The sequence below is a fragment of the Amblyomma americanum genome, chromosome 11, assembly GCF_052857255.1.
Source record: "Amblyomma americanum isolate KBUSLIRL-KWMA chromosome 11, ASM5285725v1, whole genome shotgun sequence".
Taxonomy (NCBI): Eukaryota; Metazoa; Arthropoda; class Arachnida; order Ixodida; family Ixodidae; genus Amblyomma; species Amblyomma americanum.
In genome coordinates this window covers 17,063,140-17,081,351 of record NC_135507.1, presented here as the reverse complement: position 1 = coordinate 17,081,351, position 18,212 = coordinate 17,063,140, and the positions used below count along the sequence as shown (strand labels likewise).

The 18,212-nt window shown below is 46.8% G+C and overlaps 1 protein-coding gene and 3 non-coding genes across 6 annotated transcripts; all 4 read right to left on the bottom strand.

Annotated features, from left to right (window-relative positions):
• Nucleotides 1-35: 35 nt before the first annotated feature.
• On the bottom strand, nt 36-17,400 carry LOC144111117 (uncharacterized). Of its 3 annotated transcripts, none has more exons than XM_077644259.1 (4): nt 17,162-17,400; nt 14,674-14,760; nt 2,355-2,503; nt 36-277 (listed from the first exon to the last, which is right to left on the bottom strand). In XM_077644259.1, the coding sequence occupies exons 1-4, from the start codon at nt 17,313-17,315 to the stop codon at nt 185-187; spliced, it is 483 nt and encodes a 160-aa protein (XP_077500385.1). In that variant the 5' UTR covers nt 17,316-17,400; the 3' UTR covers nt 36-184. The 3 variants fall into 3 exon arrangements, with proteins under 3 accessions (XP_077500385.1, XP_077500384.1, XP_077500386.1); XM_077644258.1 differs by having other exon boundaries at nt 36-280; nt 17,162-17,387; XM_077644260.1 differs by lacking the exon at nt 14,674-14,760 and having other exon boundaries at nt 36-280; nt 17,162-17,383.
• On the bottom strand, nt 9,646-9,717 carry TRNAA-UGC (transfer RNA alanine (anticodon UGC)). The gene has a single exon. It is a non-coding gene; the product is annotated as a tRNA-Ala (tRNA).
• TRNAA-UGC (transfer RNA alanine (anticodon UGC)) lies at nt 9,813-9,884 on the bottom strand. The gene has a single exon. It is a non-coding gene; the product is annotated as a tRNA-Ala (tRNA).
• Nucleotides 10,589-10,660, bottom strand: TRNAA-UGC (transfer RNA alanine (anticodon UGC)). The gene has a single exon. It is a non-coding gene; the product is annotated as a tRNA-Ala (tRNA).
• Nucleotides 17,401-18,212: the final 812 nt, after the last annotated feature.

Here is an 18,212-nt window from a genome sequence, read left to right as displayed (position 1 = left end):
ACGCGCTCGCTGAGACCGCCATAAAGACAACAGTGGACCGATAAAATCATCTCATGTTGTTCTCTGAACCTGAGCGTTTGTGCACTTGGAAGACATGCGGACAGCTTGCGGAGTAACGATGCCCATCCACCAGTACTTGCAGCCTTCAGTGTGCACCCCGTGTGTAAAGATCGAGGGCTTGCTGCTACTGCGGGGAACCCTGGTAGGTCTTGTCGTACGGCGGGAAACCAAAGCCTGCCTTGGGGGGCGGGGAGTAGTAGACCAGTCTCTCTTCCTCCTGCTGTAAGAAAAACCAAAAGCGCACACAGTAACTGTGCTATCGATGCTATTGCTGTGTATGAATGGAAAAGTGAAGAACAAGTCGAGAAAATATTGACCAACACTTTCAGTTTGCGCGGAGTGCCTCCACGTGTATCGTGGCGATGCAGATTCGGAAACACCCTGGGAATTTTTAATGTTCGAAGCACGCAATTGAGTTTTTGATGGATGTCGGTAGTAGTCAATGTAAGTGCAGGAACCAATTTACTGCGGACCTTGTAGGGAGTAGGAATAATAGACAATCACAGTCACCGCATCGCACCGCACCCAGCAGATTCCTAACAATTACAAATTAAATATCCCCATTGAGTTACGCGGTGCTCGCTACTGGCGGCTCACAGATGGCGCTAGCTGGTGGTATCCAGTAAAGCTCTTCAATGGACATCAATGTTTAGAAAAACTGGACGTCGACATCAGAAAGTCTGGGCGTTATGATGACATGATCACGTTTTCGCTGCCTTTTGAAGAGTTGTTCTCATACAGTGGTAGGTCTAAAGCGACTTCCTCTGGTATAAACGGCTTTGTCGTTTGTTTGTTTTATTTGCGACGTTTTAGTCGAGACCAATTGAATTTTTCTCCTAGATGACAGGATCAAAGGCTATTTCCTGTCTGACAGAGGTGATTCCATCATTGACTGCAGGGCAAACACTAATATAACTCGACAGAAGTGAAGTATAACATGTTTTGTGAGGTAAAAACCAGTTCTACCCAGCGCAGAGAACAAAATGTGAGCGAAATTTCACTGCATATTTGTCTGTTCACGACTCTAAAACCTAAAAGAACACAGTGCAGTGCATGAAACTCAGATTTTGTGAGAAACCTCCAATATTGTACACATATAGACAATATTATTCAAGGAGAATATACAACCAATGAAAATATGTTGTCTATTAGTCGTACTACGTCGTAAACTGAAACGACTACATTGTTCAGTGAGCATTTTCCAAGGTGTACAGGGGGCTGCCGTTCTCGCGAACGTACCTCGTTCACGTCAGCTTTGTATTGGGTGCTCTCATTATGTAGTGGGAAGAAAATGTGGGGGGAGGGGGGCAGTAGTACTTGCAGCTTCACTTTACACACCGGAGGAGACAGCTGCCCAAACCGCACAGTTTGGAGATGGTCTGCATGGTAGGGTAGTAGGAGAGTTCTTTTTTTTCCTTTTCGTGTTTGTTATAATACTTCTTGCCGTTAATTTCAAGTTTCCATGTTCCCGCATTCTCTTTTTGGTTTCACTAGGGTTAGGGTATGGACTAGTTGATGATGCATGACTTAATTGTTGGAGTTGCAACACAAAAAAACGACACACAGAGATAAGTTGACGCACAAGCGCTGTCAGGTACCGCCATCCTCAAACTTAACACGTGACTTTGACTGCCTTTTGTGCCGCTGGATCCCAGACTATGCTGCACGATGTGTTTGCGAAGGCTTAAGATAGTCCTGCAGCCATCTTAACCATAACATGGCCTCGGACACAGAAGCTAACACTCCGAGGCACAAATGTCAGTCCAAGCCATGCGCTGAAACAGTCGTCGAGGTTTCCCGGAGGCAATACATTGACGAACAGTTCATCATCATCATCATCATCATCATCATCATCAGTCTGACTACGCCCTCTGCAGGTCAAAGGCATCTCCCATGTCTCTCCAATTAACCCTGTACTTTGCCGGCTGCGCCCACAGTTAAAAGAGCCCAAACTATAAAAGAATGAAATTCCCTTTAACTTGTATCTGTGTGTCGTTTTTTCTGTGTTCCGCTGTAATGCTTGAGTCTTTTGGTTTCCCAGCGACCTGTACCCGTGACACAGGAAACGCCGTGATGTAATGCCCGTTGGCCGTTTAAGTATGTATAAAATAATGAAATGGGTGGGAACAATTTGCCCAGGCTTTCACGCAGGGGCAAGGCAACATAAAGCGCAACTACTGAATGTTCCGTTGTCGCAACAGGACATTGAACTCATGCAAGAGGGCCCACGTGAGCTGTGACGTAGTGAGAGTAATGGGATCAAGGGAGGCTCCGGTGACGTCAAGGACACGCACCTTCCTCCTTCTTCTGCACTGCCACAGGCTTACTAGACAGCACATGAGGAAGATGAAGACGGCCAGACCAACGCCCACTGCGATCCCTATGGTAGCAGCCCTTGTCAGCTTGCCGAAAAACGAGAACGGGTTCAGCGCCGACGCAGTACCTGCGGCATACAAGTGTAGAAAGCGGTAAGTGCAAGTTAATCGGAGCTCGGGAGCGATAGAGCTCTTCTAAACTCTTCATAGAGCCCACGTCTAAAAATCCGGCACTTTTTATGGGCCCAAATTTGGGGGGTTAGCGACTGCCACGGCACCTGCGGTTTTGACTTGAACTTCCTGAGGTTAATCAGGTCATGGGTATGATGGAAAAAGGAAAGTTGTGCGCCGCCGCCAACAGCTGGTTGCCAAGCTCATAGGCGGCTCGACCATCTGTTAACCTTCATAAACTGTCCACATGTCATGGCCGCGGAAACATAGGTATCTCCGTCTTCGAATAATTTCGCACGTAAACTGCATGCGTCGACACAGTGGTCATGGATCCCAGAGGCTAAGCTACACCTCCCTTCAATTCAACGCGGTATCACGAAGTCCTTTTCGGTCTAGATGTCACAAGCTTGGATCGAGTGCTAGGAACATTCTTGAACATATTTTTCTCCGGAGTAATTGAGCATTTTGTGCTTTACGGAGATCCACTAACCAAGAAAGAGCCACATAATCCATTTAAATTATAAATCAATCAATTAATATAATACTTAAAGAATCAATTTTAAATTTACTAAGCGCTGAACTTAGACTATAACCGTCCTCGCTTTACCATTAAACAACTGTGCGGGAGTGGAGCCTTTATTTCTCAAAAAAAAAAATACTGGGATATTCACTTTCAGTGTGCGCTATAGTAACAATCGATTTTGAAATGAAAATTGGTTTTTAGGCAAAGGAAATGGACCCGCCGCGGTGGCTCAGTGGTTAGGGCGCTCGACTACTGATCCGGAGTTCCCGGGTTCGAACCCGACCGCGGCGGCCGCGTTTCTATGGAGGAAAAACGCTAAGCCGCCCGTGTGCTGTGCGATGTCAGTGCACGTTAAAGATAACTAGGTGGTCGAAATTATTCCGGAGCCCTCCACTACGGCACCTCTTTCTTCATTTCTTCTTTCCCTCCCTCCTTTATCCCTTCCCTTACGGCGCGGTTCAGGTGTCCGCCGATATATGAGACAGATACTGCGCCATTTTCTTTCCCCAAAAACCAATTAATATTATTAAAGGAAATGGCGCAGTATCTGTCTCATATATCAGCGGACACCTGAACCGAACCGTAAGGGAAAAGATAAATGAGGGAGTGAAAGAAAAAGGAAGAGAGAGGTGCCGTAGTGGAGGGCTCCGGAATAATTTCGACCACCTTTGAGTTCGGTTAGATCACTCCACTTGCTCACCAAATTCTTCGCCACAGTACTCGCGACTGCGATCCAACTCATCGCTCAATCATATGGTCCCCGGCCACCAAGGCATATCAGGTAACGAAGCCGCCCATGAGGGAGCCCGCACACTCACTTCCCGGGCACTTGCAGGCATTCCTTGGGAGGTCCTCAACCCAGATCACAGCCCTCTTCTTTCCTTTAAAGACATTACTGAGCACTATAGTGCCGAACACCGGCGCTACCCGGTCCCTGTGAAGGGACTGGGTAAAGCTGGCGAACGAACTCTCCTTATGCTCTTTACAAACACCCTGCGGTGCCCGGCGGTTCTCAAGCACTTCGATTCTTCATTTGACGGCCGCTGCTCATTCTGTGGAGAGGTGACCGACACCTTTCACATGGTTTGGGCATGCGGGCAAAATACTTCTCTCTCCGCCATCACCCCTTCCCCTACCCGAGAGGACTGGGCGGCGGCTCTTCTCGGCTGCCAGGAACTATCGGCACAAAAGGCCCTGGTTCGGCGGACCTGCGCAGCGGTCAGGACCAATGGGGTCCCGGAATGAGGGGCTCCGCCTTGTATTGTAAAGAGCGAGGCTCACTAGGGGCCTCTCCCTGAGGACCTCTCTGTGTATATATCTAAATAAATGCTTTTCACCACCACCACCACCTGGGGATCTTTAACGTGCACTGACATCGCGTAACACACGGGCGCCTTAGCGTTTCGCCTCCATCGAAACGCAGCCGCCGCGGTCGGATTCGAACCCGGGAACTCCGGAGCAGTAGCCAAGCGCCCTAACCAGTGAGCCACCGCGGCGGGTACAACGACTTTGCTGTACCATTTTTACGCACTGTAGACGATATGTCCACCATTTGTAACGGCCCTGTGACGTCACAACATTACGTGTCTGCGCGAAAAGCCATTTTCAAAACTCCCCAATCATCCAAATTATCGAAACTCTGACTGGCCCAATATTTGGAAGTTAGCTGACTGACGCACCATCTGCGTCATTCAGGGACGACTGCCCAGGGCAGCTCAAAACCACTCAAAACAAAAATGCGATTCCAGACAACAATTCTTAGTTTACTGCTCACCTCATAGATGGCGTCACCATCTGGCAAACTTCAGAAAGTGACCGCAGGTTACGCTCACACTTTGACTCGGCGTCTCTGCTGGAACCTTAAAATGCCTTCGCTTGTGACCCGGCGATGAATATATAATCCTAGAAATCAACACATGTGTTCTCCTGTCCTCATCATCCCCCCGCTCCGTCAGCTGACACGCTTCGAGTGATTAACTGACTTCAAGTGCCGTGAACGAGTGGCGCCATCGGCGCACGAGTCGGCGTTGCACGCGGCATGACGGATGCGTTCGAACTGCAAGAACTCGAGCAGTGAGCTCGCGCGACCCCACGTTCTTTGCTGGCCTTCACGTGCACCAAGCAGGATCTACTGACGTCCAGCGATCAATATGGCGCAGCTCAGGGAGCGTTCCTCGATGATGTCAAGGCAGCGCTCATCTATAACCTGCAGCTCTATGGACGACGTGACCTCCTCATCTGCGCCCCTGCCTCAAGTGAGTATGAACTCGCGTTTCGTATCGGTGCTGGCAGGAACGCCGCTGAGTGAATTTCGCTGCATCCAAGAATTCTTTTTTCTTCTTTCTTTTCTAGTCAGGCGTCTCTATGCGGCTCACAACTTACGGGACCTCGGTTAGCAGAGCTTTTCGCGTGTGAGAGATCGCCTCATGATATTATATAGCGATCGCGTCGCTGTAGTACGTCCTCAGTGCACCACCATCAGCGTCAAATGACACGCGAACACAAGGACGCAAAAGTATTAGCTTCTGGAGATGAACTACAGACGTAATCCATTAAGGCTTCTACGCTGTGGCCTTCGCGCTATCGAAGTGAAGATAAGCTGCGTCTTACTATTAAATCATCTAAAGAGTTCTCGGTTTGTTCTTCCCGTTTCAGCTGTCTTGTTCGTGTCCTGTTCGCATTTCATTTAATGATTACAATGCGTTCAAACTCGCCGTGATGGCTTAGTGGCTTTGGCGTTCGGCTACTGATCCCAAGGCAGCGAGATCGGATCCCAGCCGCTCCTGCCGTATTTCGACGGCGGCGAAATGCAAATGCTGCCGTTTGTTGTGCTGTGTTAGCGCTCTTGGGATTCTGCGATGGCCGCCGGCGGGAGCAGACGTGTTTGCGTTGGGCTCCGGCGAAATCGGCTTTCATCTGCGCACCGAGAGGTTTTTATGTGCTTAAATTTGGCTCTGAGGATCCGAAGGTGTATGCGTACAGGACTGCATAATGATTTTTGTGATTTATTAGTGACTTTCAAGATTTGTCTGTGACCTTTTGTGCGTCGGTCCCGCAAGCAGCCACAGTGTGTTTGGTTGCGTTCGGCGTTCGGGCGCCGACAGGGCGTCCGCTCCGGGGAATCGGCGTTCGGGCGCCGACATGGCGTCTGCTCCGGAGAATGGCGTGGATCTCAGCACCAAAATGCAAGTAAGTGAAGAGAATATTTACAACGAGGAAGGCTTGCACGCTCCGGAGGGTGAAGAATGGAAGATAAAACTTAGACGCAAGTACGTTTCTGAGCAAGAAGTTGAGAGACAAAAGAAAGCTAGCGAAGAGCGAGCAGCGGCACTGCTGGTTAAGAAAACACTCAGACAAGCTTGCACTTCGGTCCAAAAGGCTCAACCTACACCGAAGGGATGGGCAAAAGTAGTATTCCGTCCTCAGGGCGGCTTCGATAAAATCACTCAGGGATTTGGGCTCGCCGAGCTCTCAGATGTTATAGCAGCAGCCGCTGGTCTGACAGACGAAGCAATGCGCGGGGACCAATTAACAGTCAATTCCAAGAATCATACCATTGTGGTAGCCACCGATAGTGAAGAGAGAGCGAAAAGATATCAGGCCATACAAGTTCTCAAGTATACGGGAGGAGAGGCTAAGGCGCTATCGCACCTGGCCACTCCGGAGACCTTCGGCCGGGGCGTAATTCATGGTATCCCCGTCGGCATTACGGTTTCTGAAGGGCTCAGAATACTAAATTGCTCAGGTAATCCGACTATTGTATCAGCCAGGAGGCTTGGAGAAGAATCTGAAAGCCCCGGGAACCGACCGTCGGAAACCGCACTGCAGCGGATTCCCACTGCCCAGCGTCGCGACTGTAGCAAGCGTCTCCTGCAGTGCCCACCTTTGCACCAGATCCAGCGTCACAACTCACAGGCGAGTGCCGGTCCTTCACCTGGCCACAGAGCACGCACAACGACCCTGGGCCCATCCCTCCATTACAAATTGACAATTTAAAATAAATGGCACAGTATCTGCCTCACATGTCAAAAGCTTGTTTAATGCATACTTACGATTTATACTAGTGCCTGAAAGAAAAGAGGCGGCTGCGTTTTCCTACTTTTTAATGCAGTGGTATCGGTGTTTGTCGTTTTGTGGAGCAAGAGAACACGCCCAGTCGGTTGAGTTTTCTTTTAGGAAAGGACGCAGAACTATGTCACATATCTCGGTGGACACCCGAACCGCGCCGTAACGGAAGAGATAAAGGAGGGAATAAGAGAAGAAAGGAAAGAAAGAAAGAAAGGGGTGTCGTTGTGGAGGGCTCCGGAATAATTTCGACCACCTGGGGATCTTTAACGTGCACTGATATCGCGCAGCACACGGGCGCCATTGCGTTTTTGCCTGCATCGAAACGCGGCCGCCGCGGTCAGGTGAAGGGCCGAATACGCAGCTTGGTCAATAAGTGCAGCGTTTCGGGAAGAAATGAAGAAGCGTCTTCACTCACTCAAGCACTCATTCCCTTAGAATTTTTTTTTTTTTAATGCGATAGCATTGAATGGCTCATCGGCAGCGAAAGCCGGCTTTGTTGTATACAGTAGTAGTGGTCCGAAAACCCCTGTGACGTCGCCACGTATGGTCTCTCATGATGTCTGCAGTAGACTATAAGATAGTAATGGGTGGTCATAGGCAATAAAGCAAAGGCATTAGACTACGCAGCAATATTTAGTGACATTTACAGTCAGTGATAGTTATAGTGAAAATTGTGACAGTGGTAGAATGATAAACGACGTTTCTAAGTAATGATTACAATTACAACGGCAATAGTAAAGGATTTTAGTGCAAAGGCCTTCATTGTAAAGACGTTTAGGTTGAAGGCCTTTAGGTGAAATGTTTGTTTATGATAGAGGTCTTTCGAGTAGTGGCCTTCAGGTTACAGGGTGATTTCGCATTTATAGCACGTAAGGACCTTAAGTGTCTACCAACTTTATTGTTTTGTGGGAATGTTGTGCAGTTGTGGGTAGGTTGTGGAAAGATGCTAATGACTGCCACCACGGTTTGCGAGGATGTACGTGGAGAGGGCTTATATAGTCAGAGTTCCGCCGCTACACTTTCGCTCTGTATTAGCTCTGTGTCTTCTATGCTGCTATAAGACAGTGATGGCCGCAGTAATTGTAAGGTGCTGTCTTGAAAATTATTTGATTCCTTATTTTTGATCCTTCATGTAGCCACAGGCATGTAATATAATTTATTACTTGAAATTATCTCACTATTAAGAAGTAACTAACTAGCATGTTTGCTCCGCAACCGCACCAATAATACCATTTCGATTTCACCATTGCAGCGCGCAAGTTTTTTTTTAATTTTTCGGTTAATGTGCTGCCACTTAATTAAGCACCCTGTTCATGCCATGCGACACTTTATTTTACATCATAATATGTCTTACCGTTGTTTACGTGTGTTACAGTGAATTTTTGCTGCAATTTCGAGAACCAACTATTTTTATTTTATTTTATTTATTACATACTGCAGACCCTTGGGTCCAAGCAGAGGGGCATTAGTATATATGCAGATAATAATGAACAAAACAGGAACAAACAAGTACACATTTATACAATTTTTAGTCACACTGCAGTCAGCAAACCATGGTTCAATCCGATACTGTCCGAAAAAAAAAGGAAAATTTAAACGTATCAGTTCGAGCATAATACGGTGTGAGTGAGTCAGGATGATGATGTCTTGTGAGGCGCGTTAATGCATGGGTTATATAAGGTGACTTATTCATTTTAAATTTGTTGTTAAGAAGGAGGGAAAGGAATTCATCTTAACTGCTTTCGCCGTGATTCAAGAGTGGGTATACAATTGTCTGCCATAATTTTAGAGGGAGAGTGAAGCCGTGCGAATTTATTAAATATAAACCTAACTGACTTTATTTGTATTCTTTCAAGGTGACCGATATTAACAGATATTATTTGATTAACAGGCCGGCCAATGAATGCCGATTAATTAATTTAGTAAGAAAATAAGGCCTCGGTAGAGCCAGGTGCCGGAAGTGACACTGATCGAGTTGTTTTTTCGTGGTTTGCATAGTGTAATAATGAGTCCTGAGCCATGCGCTGAGTCCTTAAAGAAACTCCGAAAAGACCGAATATGACGAAAATAAGTGATGGCTTTGCGGCTATGACGTGGTAGGCGTAAAATAAGAGTAAATAATAGAACCTCCACAGTATACTCTTCTCCCCAAGACAAAATGTGCTAGCGATAGTTAACTTTTTCATTTTCTTTCGTCACGTCCACAATATTTCCTCTGTCCTGGAAAAAGATAAATTTGTTCCAGATTTTCAGGAGTCTTACCGATTCACTGGTCGGTTATTATCTGTGCATCAAAAATACAGATAAAAATCAAACCAAATAAATAAGGTCAAGAGAAACGAACAAGAAAGAAGGAAGGAAAGTTTAGGAGAGTGGTGGTATTTAGTCACAGCAACTATATCGGTGAAAAAACTACGAAAAGGTCTAAAAAACATATGGGGGTGCCGAGAGGGGAAAGGGGATAGCAAAAGAAAAAATTCTGGTACCAGAAAGAAATTTATAAAAACATGGAGGTGCCGGGGATCGAACCCGGGGCCTTTCACATGCAAAGCGAACGCTCTACCACTGAGCTACACCCCCTGACGTACGCATCGTCTATCGCTGAACTCGAAATGCGCGAGGGAGGATTCTTGAGAACAAAAGGAACTACGAAAAAGAATGTTACAAAGAACAATTGGAGGTACCGGGGATCGAACACGGGGCCTTTCACATGCAAAGCGAACGCTCTACCACTGAGCTACACCCCCTTTTTTTTCTTTATTGCCGCTGAACAATACATACGCAGGAATAAAAATCTCTAGCCACACTTTGGCCGAGACAATGGGTTAAAACATTTTCATATCAATCAGTTCATCCATAACTGCCATCCAGTCCGGCGGCTGGGGTTGACTGCGCAGAACATCTCTCAGGAAAACTGCACTTTCTATAAAGTTTTCCCTCACTGGTCGCACATTTGCGTCGGCGTGCCTGGCCGCCATTCTCGTTTTCCAGATGCTGCGGAGGCCCAGTAGCATAAACATGTCGTAAGGAACTTCCTCACTTTCTATAGGTAGAAACCGGATGCCATAAGGAGTTGCAGGTAGTTCTTTCTTTAATGTTCTTTGCAAGATGTCCCAGTGGAAAACCGGGTCCCAGCAGTCGATAAACACATGTTCGATGGTCTTGGGTTTTTTGCAGAGTATGCAGTCGGTGGTCCAGGGCACAAAAATGCCTTTATCGTTTAGCCATGTTTTCACCGGAAGGGCACCAGTATGGAGTTTAAAGAAAAAGGATTTGACAGTTGGTCTTACCGGCATCTTCTTAACTCGCTTTAGAACATCTTTGCCTGGGTCTCCGCAGACTGAGCTACACCCCCCGACGTACGCATTGTCTATCGCTGAGCTCGTAATGCGCGATCTAGGTGCTTTAATAACAAAAGGAACTACGAAAAAGAAGATTACAAAAAAACACATGGAGGTGCCGGGGATCGAACCCGGGGCCTTTCACATGCAAAGCGAACGCTCTACCACTGAGCTACACCCCCTACGTTCGCCGCTCTCTCCTACACCCATGTGACGGGAATCGCTTGACTTCGCTCGTTCTAGGAGCGCGAAGGTTTGCCAGTGACGCCACCGAACAGCTGCGAACAAACGGCGATACCGCGCTATCAACGGCGACCTTGCCTCACACCGAATGGCGCAATGCAAAGAGCACAAGCTGTGAGGGGCTCCTCTTACACAAGTGGCCTTGTTTCCTTTCATGCTTTTCGCGCAACGTTCCTGCACTTTCCGTGTCCCCTATCAGCTTGAGGCCAAGGCATTTCCTTCTCGAATTTTGTGCGTCGCTCTTCGTGTAGTTTCTCGGCCTCTCTCAGTCCCTCGCACTCTGCATCTAATTTCATTTCAGCTCCGTTTGCTGAATGCGCTGCGATTACACGCCCGCATAGCAAACACGCCTCGACTCAGACGAGGTTGAAGCAAGGTGAAGGAGAAAGGTGGGGCAGTTGCCCGATCACCACGCCTCATTCCCTCCCCTCGCCCGTGTATCATCCAAGCGTGTCTCGATACTATGGGCGTGTAGGAGCGCGTCTTTTAACTGTTGCTACGCTCACATATGGTGCAAAAAGTATTAAAGAAACCAAACGTATTGTCTCAATCCAGGATAATTTTGGTGGTAACCTTGATCGAAATTTTATAACTACCGCTGTTTTAACTCCGCCGGAGACGACAGAGAGCGCAAGACTGGGATATCTCCTAGCTGATTCACCAGTTAAGCTACAGCTACATCGTTGAGAGCGATGCATGGATCGAGTTGGGTAGAATGGGAAACATTCGCCCTGCATATGTCTCCATTCTATCCTTTTGCCTAATTTATATTTTATTTTCTTTTGATTTTATTCGTTTCATCATGTTCAAAAATGTACAAAATCCTCTCGGGCCAAAAGCGAAGGCTATATTGTTAATTCCTACAAATAAAACAACGGCGAAACGCAGTGACAATACTGCTAACAGGCCATTTGGCAAAACAACGAGTACAATTGAAAGGAAATGATTGACGCGAATTTGCAGCACAGAACAAGGACTAGACAGGTAGGCAACAGCAAAAAGAGTAAAGATCATTTTTTCCGACAAAGAATTTCAAACACTAAAGTTACAATAAGTTTCCTTTGAAGTATGAAGAAACGAAACAGAATTCTACGTCACGTAATGTGCAAGGAAAAAGGAAAGTACGTGAAATGGTCTTGATCCAAAAATGGCATTATGCCATTTGCCTTTAGCACCCGGCTTAATGCTGTCTGTTTAGCTATATTTGTACCCATGTTAGACCATTCTCTGTCTCTATGCTAGCATGTATCCCATTCGGTTCATAACACAGCTGCTATAGCCGAAAAATAGATTTAAAAAAAGAGACAGATTGCTGCCAAGCTAGCCAGCCGGGCACCTGTCACCCCTTGACAGGCGGCCGGCTCAACGAAGAAGGAATAGCGGCTTGGCAAGCAGCAGGCTCTCTGGGCACCAGCTTTCGCCGAGGAAGCGGGTATAAACAAGGCAGCACGAGAATCGCACAAGGTCTTATCTAATAAAGTTTCAAAGCTCTGTTCAGACCACTGGTGTGCCCCAAGATAAACGAGAAGCAGTGCTATAAGATAAACAGAAGCCTATGAGAAGGATCACTTCCTGCAAGAGTTATGTATGGCTGTACCCCTGCTAGTATGTGCGCTCAGAAGTCACGTCGGAAGCCAGGGTTTGATTTAATGGGTAACACATCGACGGGGCGGCTGTGTCGAAGGAAGGGGGGGGGGGGGCGATACCATTTGAACGATGTCTTTCTTCTTTTCACCGGAAAATGAGCTTCCGCATGATTTACCTATGTCAAATTTCTCTCCCGGATGAGGGAGGAGGAGGCTGCTCCCCCCCCCCCTCTCCCTCAAACCAGTCCTGGTTGAAGTCTGGAAAACCGGACACATAGCATGACAAGCTTTGTCAGGTTATCAGGATCCTAGATGGATCGGCAACCTGATAGGTTTTCACAGTGTCCATGGTTTTCGTTGGCCGGAGTTTGGACAACAATGTTGTTGGAAACCCACTGCGGATAAACCAGCCGCCCTAACAACTTCGTTCGCAAAAACGGTGTGCTTTACCCCACCTTCGTTAGCTCCCATACCCCCCCCTTTTTTTTGTCGTCCAGTTCATTTTATACATACGCATCGTTCTCAACTAAGCAAACAGTGGTGCGCTATGCTCAAGCATCCCTGACAAAGCGGACGAAAGTACAAATACCAGACTCATGCTGACGTGCAACTAGTTTAGTTCAGTTTACGCGGTTTAACGTCCCAAAGCGACTCAGGCTAAGAAGGACGCCGTAGTGAAGGGCTCCGGAAATTTCGACCACCTGGGGTTCTTTAACGTGCACTGACATTGCACAGCACACGTACCTCTAGCATTTCGCCTCCATCAAAATCTGACCGCCGTGGCGGGGATCAAACCCGCGTCCTTCGAGTCAGCAGCCGAGCACCATAGCCACTGAGCCACCGCGCGGCTTTCTGACATGCATCTGTATTCTTCAATACTTGTGGCGTAAATATATGTCAACCCTTCCTGCTGAAGCCTAATGCAATCGGCACAGTTGTTTAATCTACCTTTGCCCTCTGTTCCTTTCCTTTATCCCTCTGTTCCTATTTACCATGTTCCTGATAGACGATTTATCTTAAAAGATATAGTTATTTCTAACTTCAACCTCACATTATTCTTACCGCAAAGAATCGCTAATCTGTAGAGTATTTGTACGATTCTAAGGTGAACCTTTTTATATTAAATAGGCGTCCACATTTGCATGCGCGTTAGAATGAGATTCAAAAAGAAGGTTTTTTTTTAGATTTTTAGGCTCGGGAAATATCTGCGCATTACAATCGGGGGAACGTAATAATAGTGCAAAAATACGGTATATTGCAAGGCCTACCGGTAGTGGACAAGTCGTTAACATACGAATTATCGGTTCGTTAACGGGGTATGCAGCCAAAGATGGATCACTCAGCTGAGTGCTCACAACACACATGCTGCAAATCGCCACCTGTTTGAGCTGTTATAGTTGTGAAATTTGCCCGACGACAACGTATACCTGGCTCGAAAGTGCACATTGAGAAACGCAGGTGGCGCTGCCTGATATCTTGTGCACTATTTGTTAGCTACTGCCCCGAGATGAGATGTCAACACCGGTATTAATAAGGCCCTTATCAAAGGGTCTGGACTCCTGGATCTCTTTTTTTTTTTTTGCGCCACGGTAGCCATTTTGTCACTTCATATATTTTATATATAATGATAGAGGCTGCGCTACAGCGCCATTCACTTCAAGGCAAAAGCAACCCTTCATTTTCAATAAGGACGTCACGGGTTTGAATTGACAGGCGGGCAGACTCCTTAAATGGAATTTTATCGCTGAGGAATGCGTATTTTGCTGCCGGACAAACGGGAAAATAACCAGAAGGGTTCAAAACACTCGCACAGAGCCCTGTCTCTTCTTAGCGACATTGATCAGCCATGTTCGAATGTAATAGCGTCGGATCGCGATAACTCTAACCTCAAGGGGACCGAAAATTTGTTCATAGACCAAAAGAAGAGCCTTGTTCAATGCATTGTACAGGGTTGCTCAGTATGAAAAGGAACAGGCGAACGTGTAACTGCCGCGCTTCGTGATGCGCTGCTATAGTGCTCAAGAGCACTACTGCGCTGCCGACGAGAGTAAACGCCTGCTGCTCGTTCGGCGCATGCGCCTGGAGCAGCCCATTCTCGCCGACGTTTCGCGAAGCACGGCGACTACGCGCTCGCGTGTTCCCTCTCATGTTTAGCGGCCCTGTCGCGTCTTTTCGCAACTTCCCTGCGGAACAGAGTATTCAAAAGTAATGCGCACAACACAGATATGCAAGTCTTATCCTGACTCAGCTACACAGCACTAAGCAGCTGTTTTCTTTTTTTTTTTACCGTTGGTACGTTTTCATTGTTGAAATTGGTTGGAAAAAAGTGTGAAAGCGGGCGCTCATAAAAGCAAAGTTATACTCGCCTGACACTCCTTTGGCGATCACTTTGGTTGTATTTTTTGCGACGTTCAATACTACTTTTGGAGCGTTGGCAACCGTAGCGGGGATACCTGATAAAATAGAATAAAAAAGAACGGAAGGAAAGCCGTTTATTTCTGGATACTTTGATATGAACGCCTCGAGGATAAACAACAAAGGCAAGGGCATACCCTTCCTTGCGACAGCGTCTTTCGCCATTGTGTGCTGCATTTTGGGTGAAGCCCAGTAAAACTGTCGACAGTAACCATATTAAAAAAAGTGTACAAGTTATCGGTTTGTTTGAACAGCGTTATTCATTTATGAGAGATTTGATAAGAACCGAGCTCAGCCACTACTTGCTTGAAGCGTTGCCTGAGACCAGTACGGCAGCGCTATTTGCGGGGCTCTTGTACACAGGGCGAAACACATGTCTAGACGACCGAACCGCGTGTTCCGCAGCTCCCAAAGCCGCTGCGACCGCTACGACGACTGCGACCAGACCATTTCTGACCCAATGTTATCGCTAGATATCGGGTGTTTAGCCCAAAACATGCCCATAACGTGTTCTAGACTAGCGTATTGCCCTCTGTGCCAACGCGGAGTGCTTGCTGACGCTACACCTTAGTAGATAAGAGCGTCGATCACAGGGTGTCAGCGCAAATTTCGACCATTAAAAATAGAAAGACGTATAAAAAAGGTAGGCTCGATAACATGCTTGCAATGTAGCCCACGACCAGTGCGGTTGTATTCTTCGCTATGCCTAGTATGCGGCCTTCGGTACGCCGAAATTTTTGTGTGTGGCTGGAGGGACTGAATGAGTGTTAGTTAATGTATATATTTTATCAGCAAAGAGTCGCAGGCGATTAGATAGGAACTTGATAAGTTAACTTCCTAAGAAGTAAGTTATCGAGCGTATCATTATTACACGTCTTCTTTTTCTTAATGGGTCAAATGAGCGTAGTTGTCTTATATAACGCTTTTATCTCCTTAGGTGCGCTTTCAGCACTCCGCAATGGTACAGCGTCTTAAGGATTGTCGCAAAAAACGCTACCTTATACGGTAGCGCTCTTTACGACACCCCACAAGTACCTTGTACAATTGCGGATCATTACATCATTTGTAAATCGTATTGTTGCAAAGATTGGATGCACTACATGTGACCATGCTTATTTACTCAAAAAACTTCGAGGCCTTCTTAACCAAATTCTTAAAGAAGATGCAATATTATTTAGTCTAGCTTTCTCTTATGTTCTTGCGATTTTCCCGCCAGAACTCTAGTTGTAACTGGTTCCATTGACCACTACATGGTATGCATTAATCACTGCCTTATGGAATGTTCAATTACCTTCATATAGTGTCTCATATGGGGTTATACTTACCCATTTGCTGTGGTGGCCTACTTACATAATTTTGGGGGTCTCTAGGAATTTAAGGGGGGGGGGGGGGGTGTAGCCAACTTTCAAATTTTTGGGGTCCTCACATTTTCAAACATGGCGGTGCACTATGGCTGGTGCACTGGTGTTCACGCAGTGTTGATGACGTCACGACCCTCTCAATCGCAATCATAGATCGCGGGGCGTCCTCATACCCCTACTGGCGCACTGGTGCAGTGGTGCCGGGGCAGTGCACCGCTGCCCCGGAAGCCGGCTGTTTCAAACGCGGCCACCTAGGATGACTCGATGGGCCAGCGCGAATCCAGACACCCTACGGCCACCACACTGGTGGGGCTGGTGAGACCCAAGTTAGAGTGTATTCTAGTACACTCTACTCAGGTTGCTAATCCCGAGCTCCCGTAAGGCTCACGCGCAGCACCATGGTGGGCAGGTGGAAATAATAATAATAATAATTGGTTTTTGGGGAAAGGAAATGGCGCAGTATCTGTCTCATTTATCTTTGGACACCTGAACCGCGCCGTAAGGGAAGGGATAACGGAAAACGGTGCGCAGTTTGCTTACAATACTGTGGGAAGGTTGTGATGATATCACAAGGTCACGTGACCTCTCTCACCAGTCAGGGAATTTCGTGGAGAGTCAAATTTCGCGGTGCGCTGATCGGTCAGTTCGGGATGACGTTAGGGAATCGACGAATCAGACAATTTCCTTATATAGAAATTTTTTGTGAGACGGCAGTCTAAATGCTATATCGGGTTAATAAATATAAATTGCTAATTAAAGCTTCATTGCAAAATATCTACTCGGGAACCTACTTGGAATGTTGCCCCCACCAATGCGGTGGTGTTTTTCGCGGCTCCCAGTAAGGCTTTCGGTTCCTCTAGAAACGTTGAAAGTTGGAGCGAAGATCCGTGCTATTTATCTTCGTCAAGACACATAAACGCAACCGAATAGTTTTATATCACTCGTTAGCAGTGCTATCCATTATAAAGAAGGTTGCTTTGTTGTTGGCCGAGTGAAACTGGTTTCTAAAGCGAAACTGGGTTCTAATAGTTCACAAAGAACAGAGAAGAACCAAACTAAAAGATATGACTGGACTCACTTGCAATTGTTCCGGTAACGGGAGCGGTCAAGGTTTTCGCTGTATCCAGTACAGCAGCTGGTGCTCTGAAAACAGTATTTGCCACATTACTCGTGAGGGGTGAGGTCACATTCCTTGCCGTGTTAATTAAGGTTCTTGCGAACGAAAGCACCATCTTTAGGCTGCTAGTAACCCTAGCAAGCCTGCCTCACAACTTGCTTAGGCACCTATTGTATTTCTGAGCACTTCGAAGATGATGGGGAAAGAACAGAGCCTAAGGAACGACGCGACTACCCTGCATCGGCAATTTCCTTTCCTTTTGCTTTGTTCATTTTTATTATTCTACCTCAAGACGGATTGCAGGCAGCCCCCTTGGTCAAGTGTATTGTTGGGCGGCCCGAATAGGCTGCCCCGAACAATAGCCGAGAAATACATCTTGCAGGAAAAAGAATTCAGGCAAACAAAGGGAAAGGCAAAGCTGTCTGTGCCGCTTCTGGCTCTTTAGTGGCACGTGCACTTCTCGCGAAATTTCATTTCAAAGTGTTCATCATTTTTTGTTTCTGTTTTTCGGAAGCTGGCTGACCTATGCGCTACCTTTTAATAAGAAGAGGTCATATATCTTGGGCATATATGCCAACGGTATCGCTAGACTTTTTATCACAGGTCACGCGACAATTTGTTGACGTGCAAGTTTTGAGTAGTTCCTGAATTGCGCGGACTTTTCGCAGTTGACAAGGTAGTGAGCCTCTCCACGTGAGCTCAGATAGGCCGTTACAAACACGGACCAAGCTAGCGACATAGAGCATTATAATAGCCTTTTGGTTATGTTACATCCTATTTGTTTTTATATGCTGTGTGGCAACGTTAACGTTTATCACACAGCACATAATAACATTGCTCCCATAGCACGCTGCGCACTATTTTCCACATGCACGCTCGAGTGCGGGGTTTTTTCTTGTAACGGTCAGATCTTTGAATTGTGTGCCGCATACAGGAAGCTATGCGCAGAATCACAAATAACGTGGGATTCCGAAAAGCGAAATACTTTATGTTCGTGTATTTATGAGCGTAA

What these genes read in the sequence shown, in the direction of transcription:
- LOC144111117 (XM_077644258.1), bottom strand. Translation starts at nt 17,315, where the DNA reads ATGGTGCTTTCGTTCGCAAGAACCTTAATTAACACGGCAAGGAATGTG. An exon ending in GATCGCCAAAGGAGTGTCAG is followed by an intron (nt 2,504 to 14,673) that starts GCGAGTATAACT and finishes TGTATGCCGCAG; the next exon opens with GTACTGCGTCGGCGCTGAAC. An exon ending in AGTGCAGAAGAAGGAGGAAG is followed by an intron (nt 281 to 2,354) that starts GTGCGTGTCCTT and finishes TTTTTCTTACAG; the next exon opens with CAGGAGGAAGAGAGACTGGT.